This window comes from Helianthus annuus, chromosome 9, assembly GCF_002127325.2.
Source record: "Helianthus annuus cultivar XRQ/B chromosome 9, HanXRQr2.0-SUNRISE, whole genome shotgun sequence".
Lineage (NCBI taxonomy): Eukaryota > Viridiplantae > Streptophyta > Magnoliopsida > Asterales > Asteraceae > Helianthus > Helianthus annuus.
In genome coordinates, this window is record NC_035441.2 from 184,333,018 (window position 1) to 184,352,598 (window position 19,581).

Sequence of the window (19,581 nt, forward strand, 5' to 3'; positions counted from 1 at the left end):
GATGACATATAATATGGATTAAAATCTTCTGGTACAAGTCAAATCCCTCTTTTTCTTAATATGTCGTTTGGTCCCATTACTTCTAACATGTCCACAATAAAGACGTTTTCCATGAGTCCAAATATACCGTGCAACAAAAGCATCCTAAACATGTTTTAGGCAGGAAAGCTTATTGTCTCCGACCCCATTGATTCGAGCAAATTTCATGTTCGATCACCTTTCCATTTATGACGGTTTTTTCTTAAGAGTCATACCTGTCTTAAAAAAAAAACGGAATTCTTTTAAAACGATGGGTATGACCCAGATTAAAAAAAAAAAAGTTTGGATGATTTATTAGATGATCTTGATAATGAGGTTACCCAAAACCTATAACTAGCTATAAGTTGCCCTTCATTCATTCATTCATCTTGGGAATCTTGCATTAGCAACTCTAATGGCATTCCTGAAGGTGAAGCATCCCAATCCACAAGCCACCATTCTCAATTCCTTAGTACAAAGCCTTTGATTACTATGCCTAAAACATACTATTCCTTTTATTTCAATCTTAACATCATATAACCTCCAATATCCTAGCCATGGGCTCGGCTAACCGCTTCTTCTTCTGGTCCTTGATCATTTCGGCTAACCGTATGCGCAACTCCTTTTTTTTTTTTTTTTCTTACTTATTACATGCTTGTGTTAGATGTTTTTTAACTTGTTTTTTTTTCCATTGACAGTGGTGACGTCAAGCGCATTCATAGGCACGTATGGAGTGAACTATGGACGGATAGCCGACAACATTCCACACCCCGAAAGTGTGGTAACGTTAATGAAGGCCGCTAAGATAATGAACACACGAATCTTCGATGCGGATCATGAAGTTCTTAAGGCTTTTAAAGGGTCAGGTATTGAAATAATGGTTGGGCTCGGGAATGAATTCTTAAGAGAGATAAGCGTGAATGAAGATCGGGCTATGAATTGGGTTAAAGAAAATGTAGAGCCGTTCCTGCCCGGGACACGTATTGTCGGTATCGCGGTTGGAAACGAGATATTAGGGGGCGGTGATCAAGAACTATGGGAGGTGTTGCTTCCCGCCGTGAAAAATGTTTATAACGCCCTTGACCGGCTCCAGTTAGCTGGTAAAGTTCAAGTCTCGAGCCCACACTCGGCTGCAGTATTTGCAACTTCTTACCCGCCGTCTGCTGGCGCGTTTAAGGAATCGGTTATGCCGTACATGAAACCGTTGCTTGAATTTTTTTCCCAAATTAAATCACCATTTTATATAAACACTTACCCTTTCCTTGCTTACATTAGTGATCCTGATCACATTGATCTTAACTATGCTCTTTTTAAAAAGAATCCCGGGATCTACGATCAAAAAACAAATCTACATTACGACAACATGTTTGAGGCCCAAATCGATGCATCCTACGCTGCCTTGGAGAAAGCTGGGTACGAGAACATGGAGGTTATAGTGTCGGAAACGGGCTGGGCCTCATATGGAGACCCGAACGAAGCAGCTGCAACGGTTAGCAATGCCCGTACTTACAATTACAACTTAAGAAAGCGGCTCCTTAAAAAGAAGGGCACCCCTTATAGACCAAAACGCGTGGTCAAGGCTTACGTGTTTGCAATGTTTAACGAAAACCTAAAGCCCGGCCCGACTTCCGAGAGGAATTTCGGGCTGTTTAAAGCCGATGGGAGTATTTCTTATAGTATCGGGTTCACGGGCCTCGTACCTTCCTCAGCAAAATCTTTCATCACCATGAAAGTATGTCAATAAACTCATAATAACTCATTTTCTCAGCAAAATTTTGTATTATATTTGTCATAATTCTTTTATCTCCTCTTTTTTTTTTTTTTTTTGCTGCAGGGCTTCGGTTCAATACGATTGATGTTTTACACTATATCGGCCGCAGCTCTGGTGCTGATAATATCGTTGTGACAACGGAAACAGACTCGGGTGTCGAAAGAATCCTCTGAATTAAACAGATGTTATTAGGGATTTAGAAACATTCATGTACAATATGACAGTATTTCTTGAATACAAATCTTCTGTTCATTTTTCTCTTCTGTGCTGATTTAAAATTCAGATTTTTTACTTTAAAATAAATAATTGAGTTAAATGCCATTTTAGTCCCTGTGGTTTGGGCCATTTTGCCAGTTTAGCCCAAAGGTTTCATTTTTAACCTGTGGGTCCAAAAAGGTTTCACAGTTGCCATTTTAGTCCACTGGGTTAACTTCATCCATTTTTTCTGTTAACGAGAAGGCCAATTCGGTCATTTTATATGGCTGAATTGCCCTTTCAGTTAACAGAATTACATACAAAATGACCGAATTGGCCTTCTCGTTAACAGAAAAAATGGATGAAGTTATCCAAGTGGACTAAAATGGCAACTGTGAAACCTTTTTGGACCCACAGGTTAAAAATGAAACCTTTGGACTAAACTGGCAAAATGGCCCAAACCACAGGGACTAAAATGGCATTTAACTCTAAATAATTTGACTTGGATAGACAATTTAACCTAAGAAAATAGAATTTGTCAATAGCAAATCACCTAAGGAGTGTATTTAAAAAAAAAAATCAATGATTTTTCTGCCTACATTCTGTAATATTTCTAAGTTCTTAAACTCAAACTCAGCAATTCCATCTTCTAATATTCAAAAATGATAATTGATTATATATCTTATTTCGGTGATCATTATTATTAGGTTTGCCTGTACTTCAAACATTTCAGCATGTCTTGTCATCAAGAAAATAGGAACATTTTGAACTAAAATTAGCAAAAACAATTCATAATCTATGCACAAGAGGGGGTATGTAAATATGTAATCAATACTCAAATTCATTAATACCAAAGTAATAAATATTCAACTTAATCAGAAATAAAGACAGATAATCAGATAAATAGTTTCTACCTTCACACCTAAATATATAACATAATTGATCAAGGTTGAAAGAGTTTATCACCGCATTTGCATTTCCAGGAAAGAAGATAATAATGATCTTCATAATGAGATTGATCTCGGTACCGAATCGTCTTATAGTGAGGAGGAATGACCAAAGTAGCCTCACATGGCCTGCAATTCACACACTTGTGTACACACCTTGGTGGTCTTGACCCCAAAATCTTCTTGTTTTGCCTAACACTTGCCACCCATTTATCATCAAAACCTAAAATCAACAAAAAGATTAAAAAAAAAATCAAAACCAACCCTTTTGATTTTCAATTCTAAAGATTAAACTTTAGGCCTTTAAAGTTTGTTTCTTACCTGATATGGAATGTGATGCTACTGTGAAAAATAAGAGAAGAATGGCTGTAATAACAGCTTTGAGTTCAAGTGCCATTAATAGTTAACAACTTGAAGAAAGATAAATTGTTGATATATAATTGTATAAACAGAAGAAGAAGAGTAAAGATGAGTATGAACAGGGTCTGCAAGAAATTGATAATGGTTGCCGTGCATGCAGTACTATTACAAGAAATAGTGGATATTATAAAGGAGATTCTGAGGGGGATTGGGTTACTATTTGGGTAGGGAATACAACAAAAAAAGATATATCAATGTTTGACAGCAAAGTCAAATAAATGTTTGGAGAAAAAGGGACAGGTTTCCATTGATTTTTAAATCAAATTCTTTACCCACTTAAATTTTACTATTTCTCTTCTTGTTTTTGGGAAAATGTTACAGTTGGACTGGCTTTGATCTGAGTGTCTCAAATCTTGAGCCCTTGTTTCTTAAGTTACCAGCATTATTCTTGTGATCTGAGCTTGCCAAGAAAACAATGCCATTACAAGTTATTGGTCAAACTGTCAAAGTGTCGGTAGATGAGCATTTAAGCTATGCGTTATGGTTTCACTAGTTTTTAGTCACGTCAAGAAGTGAATGCTACATTAGTACGGGGCTTCCACTCACTTATTTTCGGGTTGACACATTTAAGAAAACTGGACTGACCCGTTAACCCGTTTAAGTATTCAGAAAAAAAAAAAAAAAAAAAACTTTTATATATTTGTTTTGTTTTTTCCGTTTTTCATTTTACATAGTTGGTAAAAAAATAATAATAATAATAATAAAAATAAAAATAAAAAAATAAAAAAAGTCATAATATTAGTTTTGCCACACCATGTTATTTACTTGTCGTACTCACCATTAAACACGTTATCAATGACCCGTTTATAATTTGTCAACATTTAAAAACGGGTTAAACGGATTGTGTTCGGGTTGACCAGAATATATGTGTTCACGGGTTAGAATTGAAATCTTTTACACGAATAATAATATGGGTCATTAGGTCGGATTCAGGTTGCACATGTGAACCTGCTAATCTGACATGATTGACAACCCTATGTTTAACGCCCTATTAACTGCCACATCATCAGGACGTTGGCTGATAACAAGTGGCCTTATGTAATTTCAATTTAAGTTAGCATAGTGAAAGGTTATCTTCAAGATAGAAAACTCGGAAGAATAGAAATTATATGTAAAAAAGTTACCAAAAGCAAAGAATTATTAAGAGAAAAAGCCATATTCTTACATGAATTGGGTTCCACGTTACGAATGAAGTTTTAAAATACAGGGCCACATGAAAAAATTCGAAGCGTCATTTCATCAAACAGTTGGCGTGCACATCTTTTACCTTTCTTGGTGATGGTCACAGTTTTCCGATTAAACTCTCAATTACGAAAGGAAACGACTGCACTAAAATGGCTCGCAGTGATTCGTACCAAAAAGCAAAAGCCATGGCCACCAACTCATCATCAAGAATTTAACAGTTTGTCTCTTTAAGAACCCAAGAAAGATTTAATGGTAAATATTGCTTTATGCACAGTGTAGTCAAAAAATATTGCTTTATGCACAGTGTAGTCAAAAGGGCTCAGATATCACATGGAACCCATGATAAAAAGTCATCTCTATTCCACTAATTTCCTCTTCCATTGTCGCCATGTGCACATTATGAGGTGTTGATGTTCATATTGATATATTCCGGCCAGATTTGTGTATATACCGGTTTAGGGCCGGTAAAACCGGAAACTGAAATTCCAAATCACATTCAAGTAATCGGGTCAGTTTCGGACCGGCTGTTCCACCGGTCTAAATATTTCTAATGCATAAGTTTTTATTTATATTAAACTATTAGAACCCCGTGTATTACACGGGTTTAATAAATGTAAATTTATATGATAAATAAAAACACAAGAGTAGGAGTTCTGCGAAAAGTGTGTTTTTCCTAGAAAGTCTAGGAAGCGATCTGGGCCATCCGATTGGTGTTTTTAATGGCTTAGATCTAATGGATGGCATTTTCGTAATATCTGAGTTATATAATTAAAGACTTTTAATATAGTGAGGGTATTTTGGTAATTGAAAGTGTTTTAAATTAGTCAAGAACTGTCATATCAATAACCAATCCCTAAAATCATGGGATTTCCCCTCTTTCTCTCTCTCTCTCTCTCCCTAAACGCAACCAAAGAAGAAGCAACCATTTTTCCTGCAAATATTCTTCTCCGATTGGTCATAAATCGGTTGTTTTTCATACTTGTTTCAACTTTTTTATCTATCATTGAATCGGGTTCTTATTTTTAGTTAATGGACCTCAATGTTTGACATGTTAGAGTGGGCTCTAGGTTTATGTGTTTTACCATTTTAATGTTGATTGATGACAGTGTGTTGAAGACGAAGACAATTGGTTGTGTTGAAGACGAAGACACTGACAGTGTGTCCAGCTATCTGCTTGATGTTAAAACACAATGTCAAGAAATATGCTTGCTGTTAAAACACAGTGTCAAGAATCCTCCAGCAATCTGCTTGCTGTTAAAACACAGTGTCAAGAAACCTTCAGCAATCTGCTTGCTGTTAAAACACAGCGTAAAGAAATCTGCTTGCTGTTAAAACACAGTGTCAAGAAACCTTCAGCAATCTGCTTGCTGTTAAAACACAGCGTAAAGAAATCTGCTTGCTGTTAAAACACAGTGTCAAGGAAATCTGCTTGCTGTTAAAACACAATGTCAAGAAATCTGCTTGCTGTTAAAACACAGTGTCAAGAATCCTCCAGCAATTTGCTTGCTGTTAAAACACAGTGTCAAGAATCCTCCAGCAATCTGCTTGCTGTTAAAACACAGCGTCAAGAAATCTGCTTGCTGTTAAAACACAGTGTCAAGGAAATCTGCTTGCTGTTAAAACACAATGTCAAGAAATCTGCTTGCTGTTAAAACACAGTGTCAATAATCCTCCAGCAATCTGCTTGCTGTTAAAACACAGCGTCAAGAAATCTGCTTGCTGTTAAAACACAGCGTCAACAAATCTGCTTGCTGTTAAAACACATTGTCAAGAAACACAACGTCTTGTATCATTTAAATTGAAACTGCCAATTTGATTTAAATGGAATATTTAGTTTCCATAGTTAGTTATCCTAATAAAATAATCCATAATTAAAATAATATTCAAATTACACAATTGCCCTTTTAGTTAAAATCTTTCAATGCCACATGTCGCGTTCTTATTGCTTCCTAGACTTTCTAGGAAAAACACACTTTCCGCATGAACCCTACTCAAAACACAATATATTTTTAAAAACCTCATTTATTACACGTGTTGAGTAAATATAATTTTATATATTTTAAATAATAAAAAATATAACTTTAAGAACCCCGTGTATTTTACGAGTTGAATAAATATAATTTTATATACCAAACAATAAAAAAAATTGTATTTAAAAAAAAAACCCTGTATATTCACGGGTGGAAGAAATGTAATTTTATATACTAAATAATAAAAAGTTATGTTTAAAAAAATCTCTGTATTGTACGGGTTGAATAAATCTAATTTTATATAGCAAATAATAAAAAAATGTTATATCTTTAAAAACCCTGTATATTACACGGGTTTATATATTGTTAAAAAAATCTTTCAAAATCAAAATGGACTTTTTTATTATTTTTTAAATTAAGTTAATACTATTTTAAATTTTTTATTTGATTAATAAATTGTTTAATATAATTTTTCATAGTTAACAATAATAACATTAACAATAAATTTATCTACTGTTAAGTGATACAATGTTTTTTGGTTTAGATAAAGACTTTACGATTATCTACTGTCAAATATTATCGTAATAACATTTTATATTAATAGGTTTTGTTCATAATTCATGCAGATGACATATATTTCAATTTTATATTAATTTTAATATAACTTTGGATAAATTAATATGATGTGTATAAAAAAGTATAGAGAATATGTATATAGATTGAGGTAGAATTGTATAAAAAATTGTAGAGAATGTGGGGTATTTATAGGTTAAATTTATAAAATAGGAATTTTTTTTTTAAATTGTCACCGTTCAACAGTAGCATTTTCAATTAATCAACCTCGATCATGCCAAAGCAGCTCGTTACCATGCTGAGGCCGGAACCATAGTGCCCCTCCGTAATTGCCGCGGTGTGGTGTGGTGGCGCCATTAGGCGCTATCGACGCTGAAGTGGCTTGGTTGGCGCCTCCACACCCTTCGGCCTAAGAGATACGTGTCGACCGGTCTTAAAAATCAGTTTTCTTCTCCGTTTAAAATCATGTGGTATTCCATTGGGGTCTTTTATAGCATGTACATGGATAAAGTTTAATAAAAACTTATGATATAAATTTGAATTAAACGACACACTAACCCTTTAATATTTTCATTGGGTTGCTATATATGTGTTCTAGATATACGGATTTTAGTTAAAATTGTGTGGAAAAAGATTGAATTTTCTATTCGAATTTTAATTAGTTTTGTTTATCTGATGCTTTTTTTATTAAACATATATCTTAGTTTCTTTCTAACAATAATACGTGAGATATAAGATTTAAAACAAAACCATAATGCAAAATATTGTTTAAATTTAATTTTATAATTATTTTTTAATTGATATTAATTATCTATAAAAAATAGATGCCCTCATTGAATGACATGTGTCTCAAATCAGATTTCTTTTATTATATAGTATAGATCCTACAATAAGTTAGACTTTACGCTGTGAACAATGAAATTTATATCCTTCTAAAAAAAGTTAATGGCATCCATGCCATGTTGGATCGTGGGAAGCCACGTCAAAATCTAGCCTCCGTACGCCCCTCTTTGGACGTGGTTAGACCGGTGGGTATGGGAGGATAGTCTCCTACGTAGGCGTCACGTAATCACGGGAGAAGGATAATCTCTTTGGGGACTACTCAAGGGTGTGGGGATTAACCAAGTGTTAAATATCATGGTTTGAAGATGAATCAAACAATACTCAAGAAATACAAACACAGATCTAGCGACAAAACGATGACAAAACTCTTATTTAACCCAAACAAAAAAGATTACCCCCCAAATCCCAAACGATCTTACAATAGTAAGATCTAACAAGTACAGAAATACAAAGTAAAACTGATGATCATCAACAGATGATGATCATCTACCAAACCGTATGAACAATCTCTCAAAACAAAGGAGAGACAACAACAAGAATGAATACAGCTGCAACAATTTGCAGTGAAACCCTAGAACTAATGCGGAGAAGATGTAACAACTTTGGGGGTGAACAACTGATTGATGAGTGAGAGAGAGAAAGCCTTTTTATATCCCAACACTGCTCAATTTACACTTTACACCACAAGTTCTCTGCATGACAATCGAAGCCCCTGAAAGTTACAGAATGCACCCTCCAAAATATCTAGCCCATCAATCTGTTACAACAGACTAACAACATAACTATTAGTAACAAATAGCCCATTACACAAGGCCCAACACACAACCCAATAGAAACCCAATAGAATGATCAGTCCAATAACATAGAGTTTCAACACTCCCCCTTCATTCAATTGGGTTTAAACAGGTCTAACATGCCCAATTGTTTACAGAAATCATTATGTTGTGTAACACTTAAACCCTTGGTAAAGATGTCAGCCAGTTGATCCTCAGATTCAACCCTTTTTGTAACTATGAAACCATTTGACACCTTTTCCCTCAGGAAATATAAATCAATTTCAAAATGCTTTGTACGTTCATGAAACACAGGATTTGCAGCTATTGACATAGCTGCATTACTATCACAAGACAGCTGAATAGGCAGATTACATGCAACTCTCAATTCATTCAACACGTTTACAATCCAAACAAGTTCACATGTGGCTGAACACATAGCACGGTATTCAGCCTCCCCAGTTGACCTTGAAACAGTGGATTGCTTTTTGCTTTTCCACGAAACAAGGTTTTCACCTAAAAATATGCAGAAACCAGTGACAGACTTACGTGTATCTACACACTTAGCCCAATCAGAGTCCGCAAAACATGACAGATCAAAAATACTACCTTTTTTTAACACTAAACCTTTCCCTGGACTAAGTTTTAGATATCGCAATAGACTTAAAGCAATTTTCAGATGAGCAGTCAATGGTTTATGCATAAACTGACTTAAATACTGCACAGCATAACTAATATCAGGACGAGTTATTGACAAATAGATTAACTTACCAATTAACTTTTGATAATTGGTAACATCTATCAACTCTTCCCTATCACTATCAGCCTTTTTATTTACAACATGACTTAGCTCAATTGGGGTATTCACAGGTTTGCACCCAAGATACCCAAATTCAGCTAACAACTCTAAACAGTATTTTCGTTGATTTAAACACAGCCCAACTTTATCTTATACAACTTCCAGACCAAGGAAATACTTAAGAACTCCCAGATCCTTAATCTGAAAACTATTACTAAGTAAACCTTTCACTTTGCTAATCTCTAGATCATTATTACCAGTAACAATAATATCATCAACGTACACAAGCAACACAATAAACACAGAGGATTTAGATAACACATATAACGAATGATCACAAGAACTTTGAATAAACCCTATACCAAGCAAAACATCAGTCAACTTTTCATTCCACTTTCTAGGGGCCTGTTTCAGCCCATACAAAGACTTGACAAGCTTACAAACTTTGGACTCATTTTTACTATAATAACCTTCTGGAAGAGACATATATACATCTTCTGAAATTGAGCCATACAAGAATGCATTATTTACATCTAACTGGTATAACGACCAACTGTTTTGAACAGCCAAACTCAGAACACATCTTATAGTAACCATCTTAACAACCGGTGAAAACGTTTCACCAAAGTCAAGCCCTTCCCGTTGGTTATACCCTTTAGCAACTAACCTTGCTTTATAACGTTCAATCTCACCATTAGATCTGTACTTAATCTTGTAAACCCATTTACAGCCAATAGGCTTCCTACCACTAGGTAAATCAACAAGTTCCCAAGTGTTATTTCGCATTAAGGCTTCCATTTCAAGGTTCATTGCCTCAATCCACTTAGGATTTTTTGAAGCTTCATTATAACTACTGGGTTTAGTTGATTTACTTAGTTTACTAATAAAGCTAACATTATCAGCAGATAAAAAAGCATAATTCACCACTTTATTAATATCATATTTCACATTACTGTTCAGCACAAAATCCTGAAATTTCTTAGGAATAGACACATTTCTAGAAGACCTTCTAAGACCTAACATGGTCCCCTCAGATGGGTTTATCTCATCTTCTAACATGTCAGTGTCCTCTGCCTCGCCAGACTCATCTCTATCACTACCTTCTACACTAGAATCTACACTATGACCTAAGTCAGCATGTCCAGGAGTGGCAGACGCAGAGGGAGCTGGCTGCTGATCATCACTGACCATGCCATGAGATATATTAGCACCCTCTTCATCATTGGGAATAGAAGGAACTTCAGGTGTATTTGTTTCATACAAATCAAAGAAGTTTAACAGATTTAAACTCTTATCATGCACAACTTTATTTTCCATTTGTTTTGATTTGAAAGGGTAAACATGTTCGTAAAATTTAACATCTCTTGAAAAAAACACTTTATTTTCATCTAAATTCCAAAGTTTATACCCTTTTTTTCACATTCGAATAACCTAATAAAACACATTTATCAGCATGATAAGCAAATTTATCAGGTTCATTAACTATGGTACTAAAACAAAGACACCCAAAATTCCTAAGATGAGACAATGAGGGTTTGAAGTTAAACATAAGCTCATATGGACTTTTCCCATTTAACACAGATGATGGCAGCCTGTTAATAACATAAACAGCAGTTAGCACACAATCACTCCAAAATCTTAGAGGTAGGCCACTCTGAAACATCAATGTTCTGGCTGTATTTAAGAGATGTCTGTGTTTACGCTCAACAACCCCATTTTGTTGTGGGGTATACACACAAGAAGTTTGATGTATTATGCCTTTTTCCTTACAAAACATAGACATTTGATTATTTATAAACTCAGTCCCATTATCACTCCTAAACACTTTAACTTTCTTTTTAAACTGAGTTAATATCAGTTCATAGAACACCTTTAAATTTTCAAAAACTTCTATTTTACTTTTAAGCATATAACACCACACAGACTTTGTAAAATCATCAACCACTGTCAAAAAATACTTATACCCTTCATAACTTGTTATCCTGTAAGGACCCCATAAGTCTAAGTGAATTAAGTCACCTAATTCTTTAGACTTGTGATCACTTAAAGGAAAGGGAACTCTAACCTGTTTAGACCTATGACATATCTCACACGGTTCATGTTCAATTGATTTTACACCCAAACTATCTTTTAAAACAGCCAAGACTTGATCTGAAGGGTGGCCTAACCTACTATGCCACAAATTTGACCTAACAACACTGTTAAAACACATATTCACATTATTACCATTTTTACCTATAAAATACAGCCCGTTTTCCTGTTTACCAATCACCAGGATTTTCTTTGATTTCAAATCCTGTAACATACAATTATTTTCATTAAACAACACAGCTATTTTATTATCTTTTGCTAACTTGTGAACAGACAAAAGATTGACACTGTAATCAGGAACATAGAACACATCTTTAATAACAACATCATTAATCAACCTAAGTTCACCAATTTTTAGCACACTAACACTAGTTCCATTAGGATGACCAACTTTTAACCCACATTCAGAAACATCAACACAATTAAACATATCTTTATCACTTCTAATCATATGCTGATTAGCACCTGAATCAACTACCCAGTTATAATCATGGCTAAAACTCACACTACCAGAGCAACTAACAAATTCAGACATACAAGCAGACATACCTCCCATATTTGACTTCTCCTGATCCCCATCAGATTTTTCACCAACTAAACTCATTAACTTTGCAATATGCTCTGGAGTAAAAGGTAATGCAGACATAGCAGAACTAGATTGACCAGAAGACATACTGGATCTACTAGTATTATTATTACTATTATTTCTACCAAAAGATCCACTACTTCTCTTTTTCATTCCAGGAGGGTAACCAATTATCTCAAAACACCTATCAATTGTGTGACCTATCATGTTACAATGGGTACATTTCAAATTTGAATTAGGTCCTCTAAAGTTCCTTCTTGATGTGTTTTGATTAGATTGGTTAGACCTAGCCACATATGATACATTTTGACCCTTAGACCCACTACTTGAGAGTCTATGTGACTCTTCTCTAGAAATTAAGGCATAAGTTGCCTTAACTGAAGGAAATGGTTCTCTTGTCAACAATTGTGTTCTCACATGTTGATACACATCATCAAGACCCATGAGAAATTGCATTAGTTTGATTAAAGTTGAAAAATCATTATAATCTTTGGCTGCCTGACAAGAACATGAAGGCAGTTGCACCATTGCATCAAACTGCTTCCACATAGTTGTCAACTTGTTATAATACTCAGCCACAGAACAACCATTTTGAGATATACAGTTAATCCTTTTATACAAGTCATAGACAACAGAACCATCTACCTTATCATAAGTCTCTTTCAGATCTGTCCAAACTTCATAAGCAAGTTTGGAAAAGACCTGCCCTAAAAACAACTCTTCAGACACAGAGTTTAGCAACCAGGTTAACACAACTGAATTACATCTATCCCATTGAGCAGCAAGAACATCATTATCTTTAGGTTTCTCACACTTACCATTTATAAAACCAAACTTATTCTTTGCTTCCAGTGCAAGTTTCATTGCACTGGACCACACAGAATAATTTTCAGTGCCTATAGTTAGGGCACTTGTTTAATTTTAGGTTAACTATAGTTAGGGCACTAGAGTCACTGGGATGCAAATAAAGAGGGTCTCCTATATCCAATTTACTGATAAGGGTAACCGATGTTCCCACACCACCAGTCATAATAACAACAAACAATCAAACAAACAATCAGCAGATAACAGACAATATACGCAACAACAAATAACACACAAAACAGAAAATAACAAAGGGCGAAGCTGAGTCAGGGACCAGATTCCAGGTTCATCACTCAAAGGTGCCTGGACAAGCCTTTACTCAGGAGCCACTCTAACCCTAGAAATCAACAGATAACACAAACAATATAAGAATGCCGGTCCTCACTACCCCGACTTCAACTAATCCAACCAACAGAAATAAAACCAGAGAGAATAGAACGATCTTACAGTGGGTACAAATATCTTCACTAAATATCAGATCTGTAGTTTTCAAGAACTACAAGATCTGATAAAGAAGAAAACCCTTCCGGTTAGTTTGCCCTGAATCTTCTAAGGATTCAGAGACCAACGCAGAAGTCTTGGTCGAAGAATACCAACAAGCAATCAACCCTAAGTTAGGGTTTTACCCAACACTACCAGGAATGAACAGATCTAACCAGATCTGTTGTCAACAGGAGTTTCCGAGCACAGAAACCCTAGACAAACAAAAAACAAACAACAATCAGAAACAGATAAGACCAAAGGCAGCGGATATACAAAAGACCAAATCATCAACAGGAGCTTGAAAGCTCTGATACCATGTTAAATATCATGGTTTGAAGATGAATCAAACAATACTCAAGAAATACAAACACAGATCTAGCGACAAAACGATGACAAAACTCTTATTTAACCCAAACCAAAAAGATTACCCCCCAAATCCCAAACGATCTTACAATAGTAAGATCTAACAAGTACAGAAATACAAAGTAAAACTGATGATCATCTACAGATGATGATCATCTACCAAACCGTATGAACAATCTCTCAAAACAAAGGAGAGACAACAACAAGAATGAATACAGCTGCAACAATTTGCAATGAAACCCTAGAACTAATGCGGAGAAGATGTAACAACTTTGGGGGTGAACAACTGATTGATGAGTGAGAGAGAGAAAGCCTTTTTATATCCCAACACTGCTCAATTTACACTTTACACCACAAGTTCTCTGCATGACAATCGAAGCCCCTGAAAGTTACAGAATGCACCCTCCAAAATATCTAGCCCATCAATCTGTTACAACAGACTAACAACATAACTATTAGTAACAAATAGCCCATTACACAAGGCCCAACACACAACCCAATAGAAACCCAATAGAATGATCAGTCCAATAACATAGAGTTTCAACACCAAGACTACCCCACCATTAATAATATATTAATATATATATATATATATATATATATATAAAGGAGGAGAGAGAAGTCAATGGGGGGCCCACCAATTTTGCTCTGTCTCCTGACTCACAATTCCGACGTCTTTGCCGCGACGGCCCCTAGGGGGCGGTGTTGGACGTTTCCTAATGGGGGGACGGGCCATGTAACGAAGCCCATACCCATTGGTCTTAGAACCTGCCTTCCCCCTTCCACATGGGCCCCGCAAAGTATTGCCACGTTGTTGCTGAATCGGCTTACTCGACCAGGGGTGCATCTATCTTCGAGACACCGGATTCCAAGTAACCCATTCGTTTTCGAATTATTAGTAAAAACCTATACAGAAAGTGAACCCATAAATAAATTATGAATGAATCTTTAACAAAGAATCTGGTGTAGACTTTGGTTTGAATCCCGCCCGGTTCACCTTTTCCTTACGTTTTTTAGAACTTAGTTTTTAATTTAAAATCCATATCCAATAAAAATTCAATGTATGCGCTCCGCGGTTCACTGGCAGCCTTGTTAGTTTTTACGTTGCTGGTCTCAAGTTCGATGTTGTCTCCTTTTTTGAAAAGTATAAAATCCATACCCCTCATGCTATATAGCCTTTACTTCAAATACTCAAACAAAATCCACAGAATTTGACCGTTCAAATAAAATCCATATTGATGGTGATGGTTGTATTAATTGTACACTTATATTTATAGATTCGCAGGTGATGTTTTCTTCTTCTACAGAAATTCTCTTTACAGTTTTTTTTTTGTTTGGAAACATTAGTTTTTTCAACGGTTTAATACTATGCAACGTGTGTGTTATGTTTTGTTTTTTCTTATATAAAGTTTTCACTGAGACATACTTATTTTCATGGTTGCAAAAATCGCGACTAGCCGGCGATTAATCGCCGACTAGTCGCTAGTCGCCTATCAACTGAGTAATTTTCAGCTAATCAGTAAAAAAATCGCTAGTCGGCCCTAATCGCGACTAGTCGGTCGCGAAAAATCGGAAAAAATTGGGAAAAAACAAAAAAAAAACGGAAAAAATCGGAAAAAACACATATTCCGACCAAAACCTCCTAGATTCCGCTCAAAACTTGTCCACTTAAAAAAATTACGTATAAAAATATATGTATATATGTATAAAAACTTAAATTATACATAAAAAGTCCGATCCGATTAATCCCGAGTAATCCCGAGTAGTCGCTAGTCCTACCTCACCGACCCGCTAACAACTAGCGAGTTCTCCAACCTTGCTTATTTCTATCTACATATTTTTTAAAATTTATTAAAAAGTGGTCTTTTCCCCTCTACTAGTTAGGGTTAAAGTAAAAACAAGATCCTCTACCCTCTCCCATCATTCATTCCTTCGCATCGCTACTCGTTCCAAAACAAAAGAAGGCCGAACCGAACCGTCGAAGCGACCCGAAATTGTTAATGTTCGATCCTATGAAATTAGAGCATCTAAAAAAATGAACCCAGTAGAAAAAAATTCTGGATCCGCCACTGAACTCGACATCCCTAGCCATGGAGTACTAGCAAGGTCTAATAGTTAGACCTTGGTCGTGTAGTGAAGCCTTAAACTTGAGACCTCTACTTTATCTTGAGAATCTTCGGGCCCTTTGAAATTTGGGCCTCAGATGACGGCATGGATTGACTGGCCCAAGAGCTGGCTCTGATTATATATTGTATGATAACCTTTATTGTTGTAATTGTTGTAAGTTGTAACATGCTAAGAGATGCGAGCTTGAAGCAATTATTTCTGTATTTGTAGATCATAATCGAATAGGGAGAGAAAATTCTTGTTAAAAAAAACCACACTCAAGAACACCTTTGTAAATATACCTTTTAAGTTAGATAAAATAAATTATGAAGTAAAGAATTTTATAGGCAAATTGATACCGGAAAAGAAAATAGGATGAAAAGCGGTGGAGGCTGAGAAGATTCCCAAGTGTCTTGTGTTAAATGTTCATTCACTTCAGACTATGGGGTATGGGGTGGGGTTGGGTACAAACGCCCGCGTCATCACTTCTGGTGGGTTTGGGTTTCGACGTGGCCCCTTGGGCGGGGGTTTCAGCCCGGGCGTTGGGCGGGGCTACCCACATGACATGGCGGAACCTCATTGGCCGAGAGCACTAGCCCTTTGAAATTGGTTTTTTCCACGCCATACCAGCCACGCCCCACCACACCCCTTTGAAATTAGCTTTTGGTCTTGGGTGCCCCATACTCCACGTGTCGCACCATATCCCCAACTCACGCCTCACGGTCTCACCTATTCTCTATATACATTGTCTCTATATATTAATTATTATTATTAATTATTATTATTATTAATTATTATTAATTATTATTATTAATTATTAATTATTATTATTAATTATTAATTAATTAATTAATTATTATTATTTTTTTATTATTATTATTATTATTATTATTATTTTATTATTATTATTATTTTATTATTATTATTATTATTATTATTATTTTATTATTATTATTATTATTATTATTATTATTAAATTATTATTATTAAAGGAATAGTGTTTTTTTTTTTTTGTCTTTTATGTGTCTTTTTTTATTATCTTTTTGAACTTTAAGGATTTTTATTTTTATAATAAAACTTTGGTTTTTTTATAGCTTTTCCACAAAGTTAAATAAGTTTAGTTTTTTTTATTAGCACAATGTTTGGTGGTCACATTTGATCCCTTAGGTTTTGACCCCTTCAACTTTCAAATACGTGCCAGTATAAATTCGACTTCACCTACGTGTCACGTGAGTCATTTGGTGTTAGAAATTCGTATTTTTATTTTACGTTTTTCCCGGGTTTGATGATCATTCGGTTGCTACTTAGCATAGTTTTACGCCCCCTGCGCAACGCGGGGGGCTTACGACTAGTTAACATATATTAATAATAATAATAATAATAATAACGTGTCACGTGAGTCATTTGTTGTTAGAAATTCATATTTTTATTTTACGTTTTTCCTGGGTTTGATGATCATTCGGTTGCTACTTAGCATAGTTTTACGCCTCCTGCGCAACGCGGGGGGCTTACGACTAGTTAACATATAATAATAATAATAATAATAATAATAATAATAATAATAATTATAATAATAATAATATTAATAATAAATAAATAATAATTAATAAATAATAATTATGAAGACTTTACACGGCCCAAAGAGTGGTGCCGGTGGGGTGTGATGGTGGGCTCGGAAACGTGAAAGAACGAACGGTTTGGCAATGGCAGTTGGGACTTGGGAGAGGGTCAAGGTGCTCCATTGTAGAATTGACTGTTGAGGAATATTGCATGAACCATTCTTTTGATTTTTGATATTTGTGGGTCAACAATTTCATTTTGTTCATAAAAAAGTTTTTTTTTTCTAAATGTTTTTTTTTTGTTGCACATATATCAAAGGTTTTTTCATTTTCCGAATTTTGATGTTGAGAGTGAAATCTGATTCAAACCGAATTCAAAAACCCAATTCAAGTTCGGATTCATTTAAACTAGTGGTTTTCCCCCGTGCTATGCAGCGAGAACTCAGTTGGTATCCGTTCGGTTCGTTTTGATATTGACACTCGCTATAGTAGCTAAAAGAGAAAACTATAAAATAAATCGGGTTATGCCCAAAAGAATACGTACTTTATATCAATCGAAAACCATAGAAAGGAATACCGGTTCCGATATTATCGATATTTTTTTACCGATGTTGTTCTGTTGAAATCGGTTTAGTTAGTCCCGTATAAACACTTGTATAGTGTACAATAAAAAAATTGTTTTTTCTATATTTATTGGCACTCGTATAGTTTACAGTTTTCAATAGAAAAATATCAATCGAAGACCATAAAAAGGAATATTGGTTCCCATACTGCCGATATTGGTACCGATGTTATTCGGTTGAAATTGGTTTGGTAAGTCCCATATCAGTACTCGTACAGTTTACGATACAAAAATCTGTTTCTTATATTTTTATCGGCACTTATATAGTTTACGATAGAAAAAACAAACAAATTAAATATCATTGTCGGTTCCTGTTTGCTTTGGTACGATAGCGTCATGGTATCCATTTTAAATATCATTGTCGGTTTCGGTTTGATTTGATACAATAGCGTCATAGTATCCATCTTAAATATCATTATCGGTTTTGATTCGATTTGATACGATAGCAATACAGTATCCATTTTCAATAAAAAACAAATTAAAATAAATTAAATTAAAATAAATATAATATTAAAACATTAATTTTACTATTCATCGCCAGTTGAAAATAATATGTATATATATGTATAATATAATATAATAAGCTAAGTCATGAGAAAAATAGATAAAAACTTTTAAGCATCTAGATATCATAAGATGAGTGTAGATAAAATACAAATGGGTTTTGACATATACAATACCTTTAACGTAGGAATTGAAGGAGCGATTTTTTTTTTTTAATTTTTTTTCCTTACTACTTAAGAATGTTGTTTAATTGCAAAATCTGAAAAAAATAAATAATAATAATATTATTAATAATAATTCGTGATTTTAGTATTTTACTGTGGTAGAGTAATTTGTAGAGTAGTTATAATTACTCTTCTACAATTTTGTAGAGTAATTATAATTACTCCACTAGTGTAAAATCACAATTTTTTTTTTATTTAGAGAGTAAAATACGTGCTTAATAAGTAGGGGAAAATTTTTAAAAAAAAAATACTCTTTCATTTCTTACGTTTAGGATATTCTGTATGTTAAGACTTATTTGTACAATAAATAAACACCATAAATTGAATATAACATAGAAACTTTGTATTATGTTATTTGAGTCAAATTTCGGTTCGAAAATCACATGTTCGGATTCGATTAAAACTTCAGCTAAGTTGCTAACTTGATTCAAAAATTTAAACCTCAACATTGGGACTGGACTTTAAACCTTTTAAAGGCTTCTTATATGAGAAAATGGGCCAGCTGGTTAAGTCGATAGAATTATTCTAACAAAACCACAAAATCGCATACAATACAATATGAAAAAAGGTTATTAACCTCTTACAACTTATGCATATAATGATCCAAACATTGCTTATTATTCGATTATAAAAACATAAGATTTGAAGTTATTGTAGGTCAAAGACTCAAAATTATAACGGGGAA

At 34.5% G+C, this 19,581-nt stretch overlaps 1 protein-coding gene across 1 annotated transcript; it reads left to right on the forward strand.

Annotated features, from left to right (window-relative positions):
- Positions 1-296: 296 nt before the first annotated feature.
- Positions 297-2,043, forward strand: LOC110864713 (glucan endo-1,3-beta-glucosidase 14). Its single transcript, XM_022113830.2, has 3 exons — positions 297-627; positions 717-1,750; positions 1,853-2,043. The coding sequence occupies exons 1-3, from the start codon at positions 576-578 to the stop codon at positions 1,922-1,924; spliced, it is 1,158 nt and encodes a 385-aa protein (XP_021969522.1). The 5' UTR covers positions 297-575; the 3' UTR covers positions 1,925-2,043.
- Positions 2,044-19,581: the final 17,538 nt, after the last annotated feature.

Coding starts and splice junctions, on each gene's coding strand:
- LOC110864713 (XM_022113830.2), top strand. CDS start 576: ATGGGCTCGGCTAACCGCTTCTTCTTCTGGTCCTTGATCATTTCGGCT. Junction 628..716: donor CTTGATCATTTCGGCTAACC/GTATGCGCAACT, acceptor TTCCATTGACAG/TGGTGACGTCAAGCGCATTC. Junction 1,751..1,852: donor AATCTTTCATCACCATGAAA/GTATGTCAATAA, acceptor TTTTTGCTGCAG/GGCTTCGGTTCAATACGATT.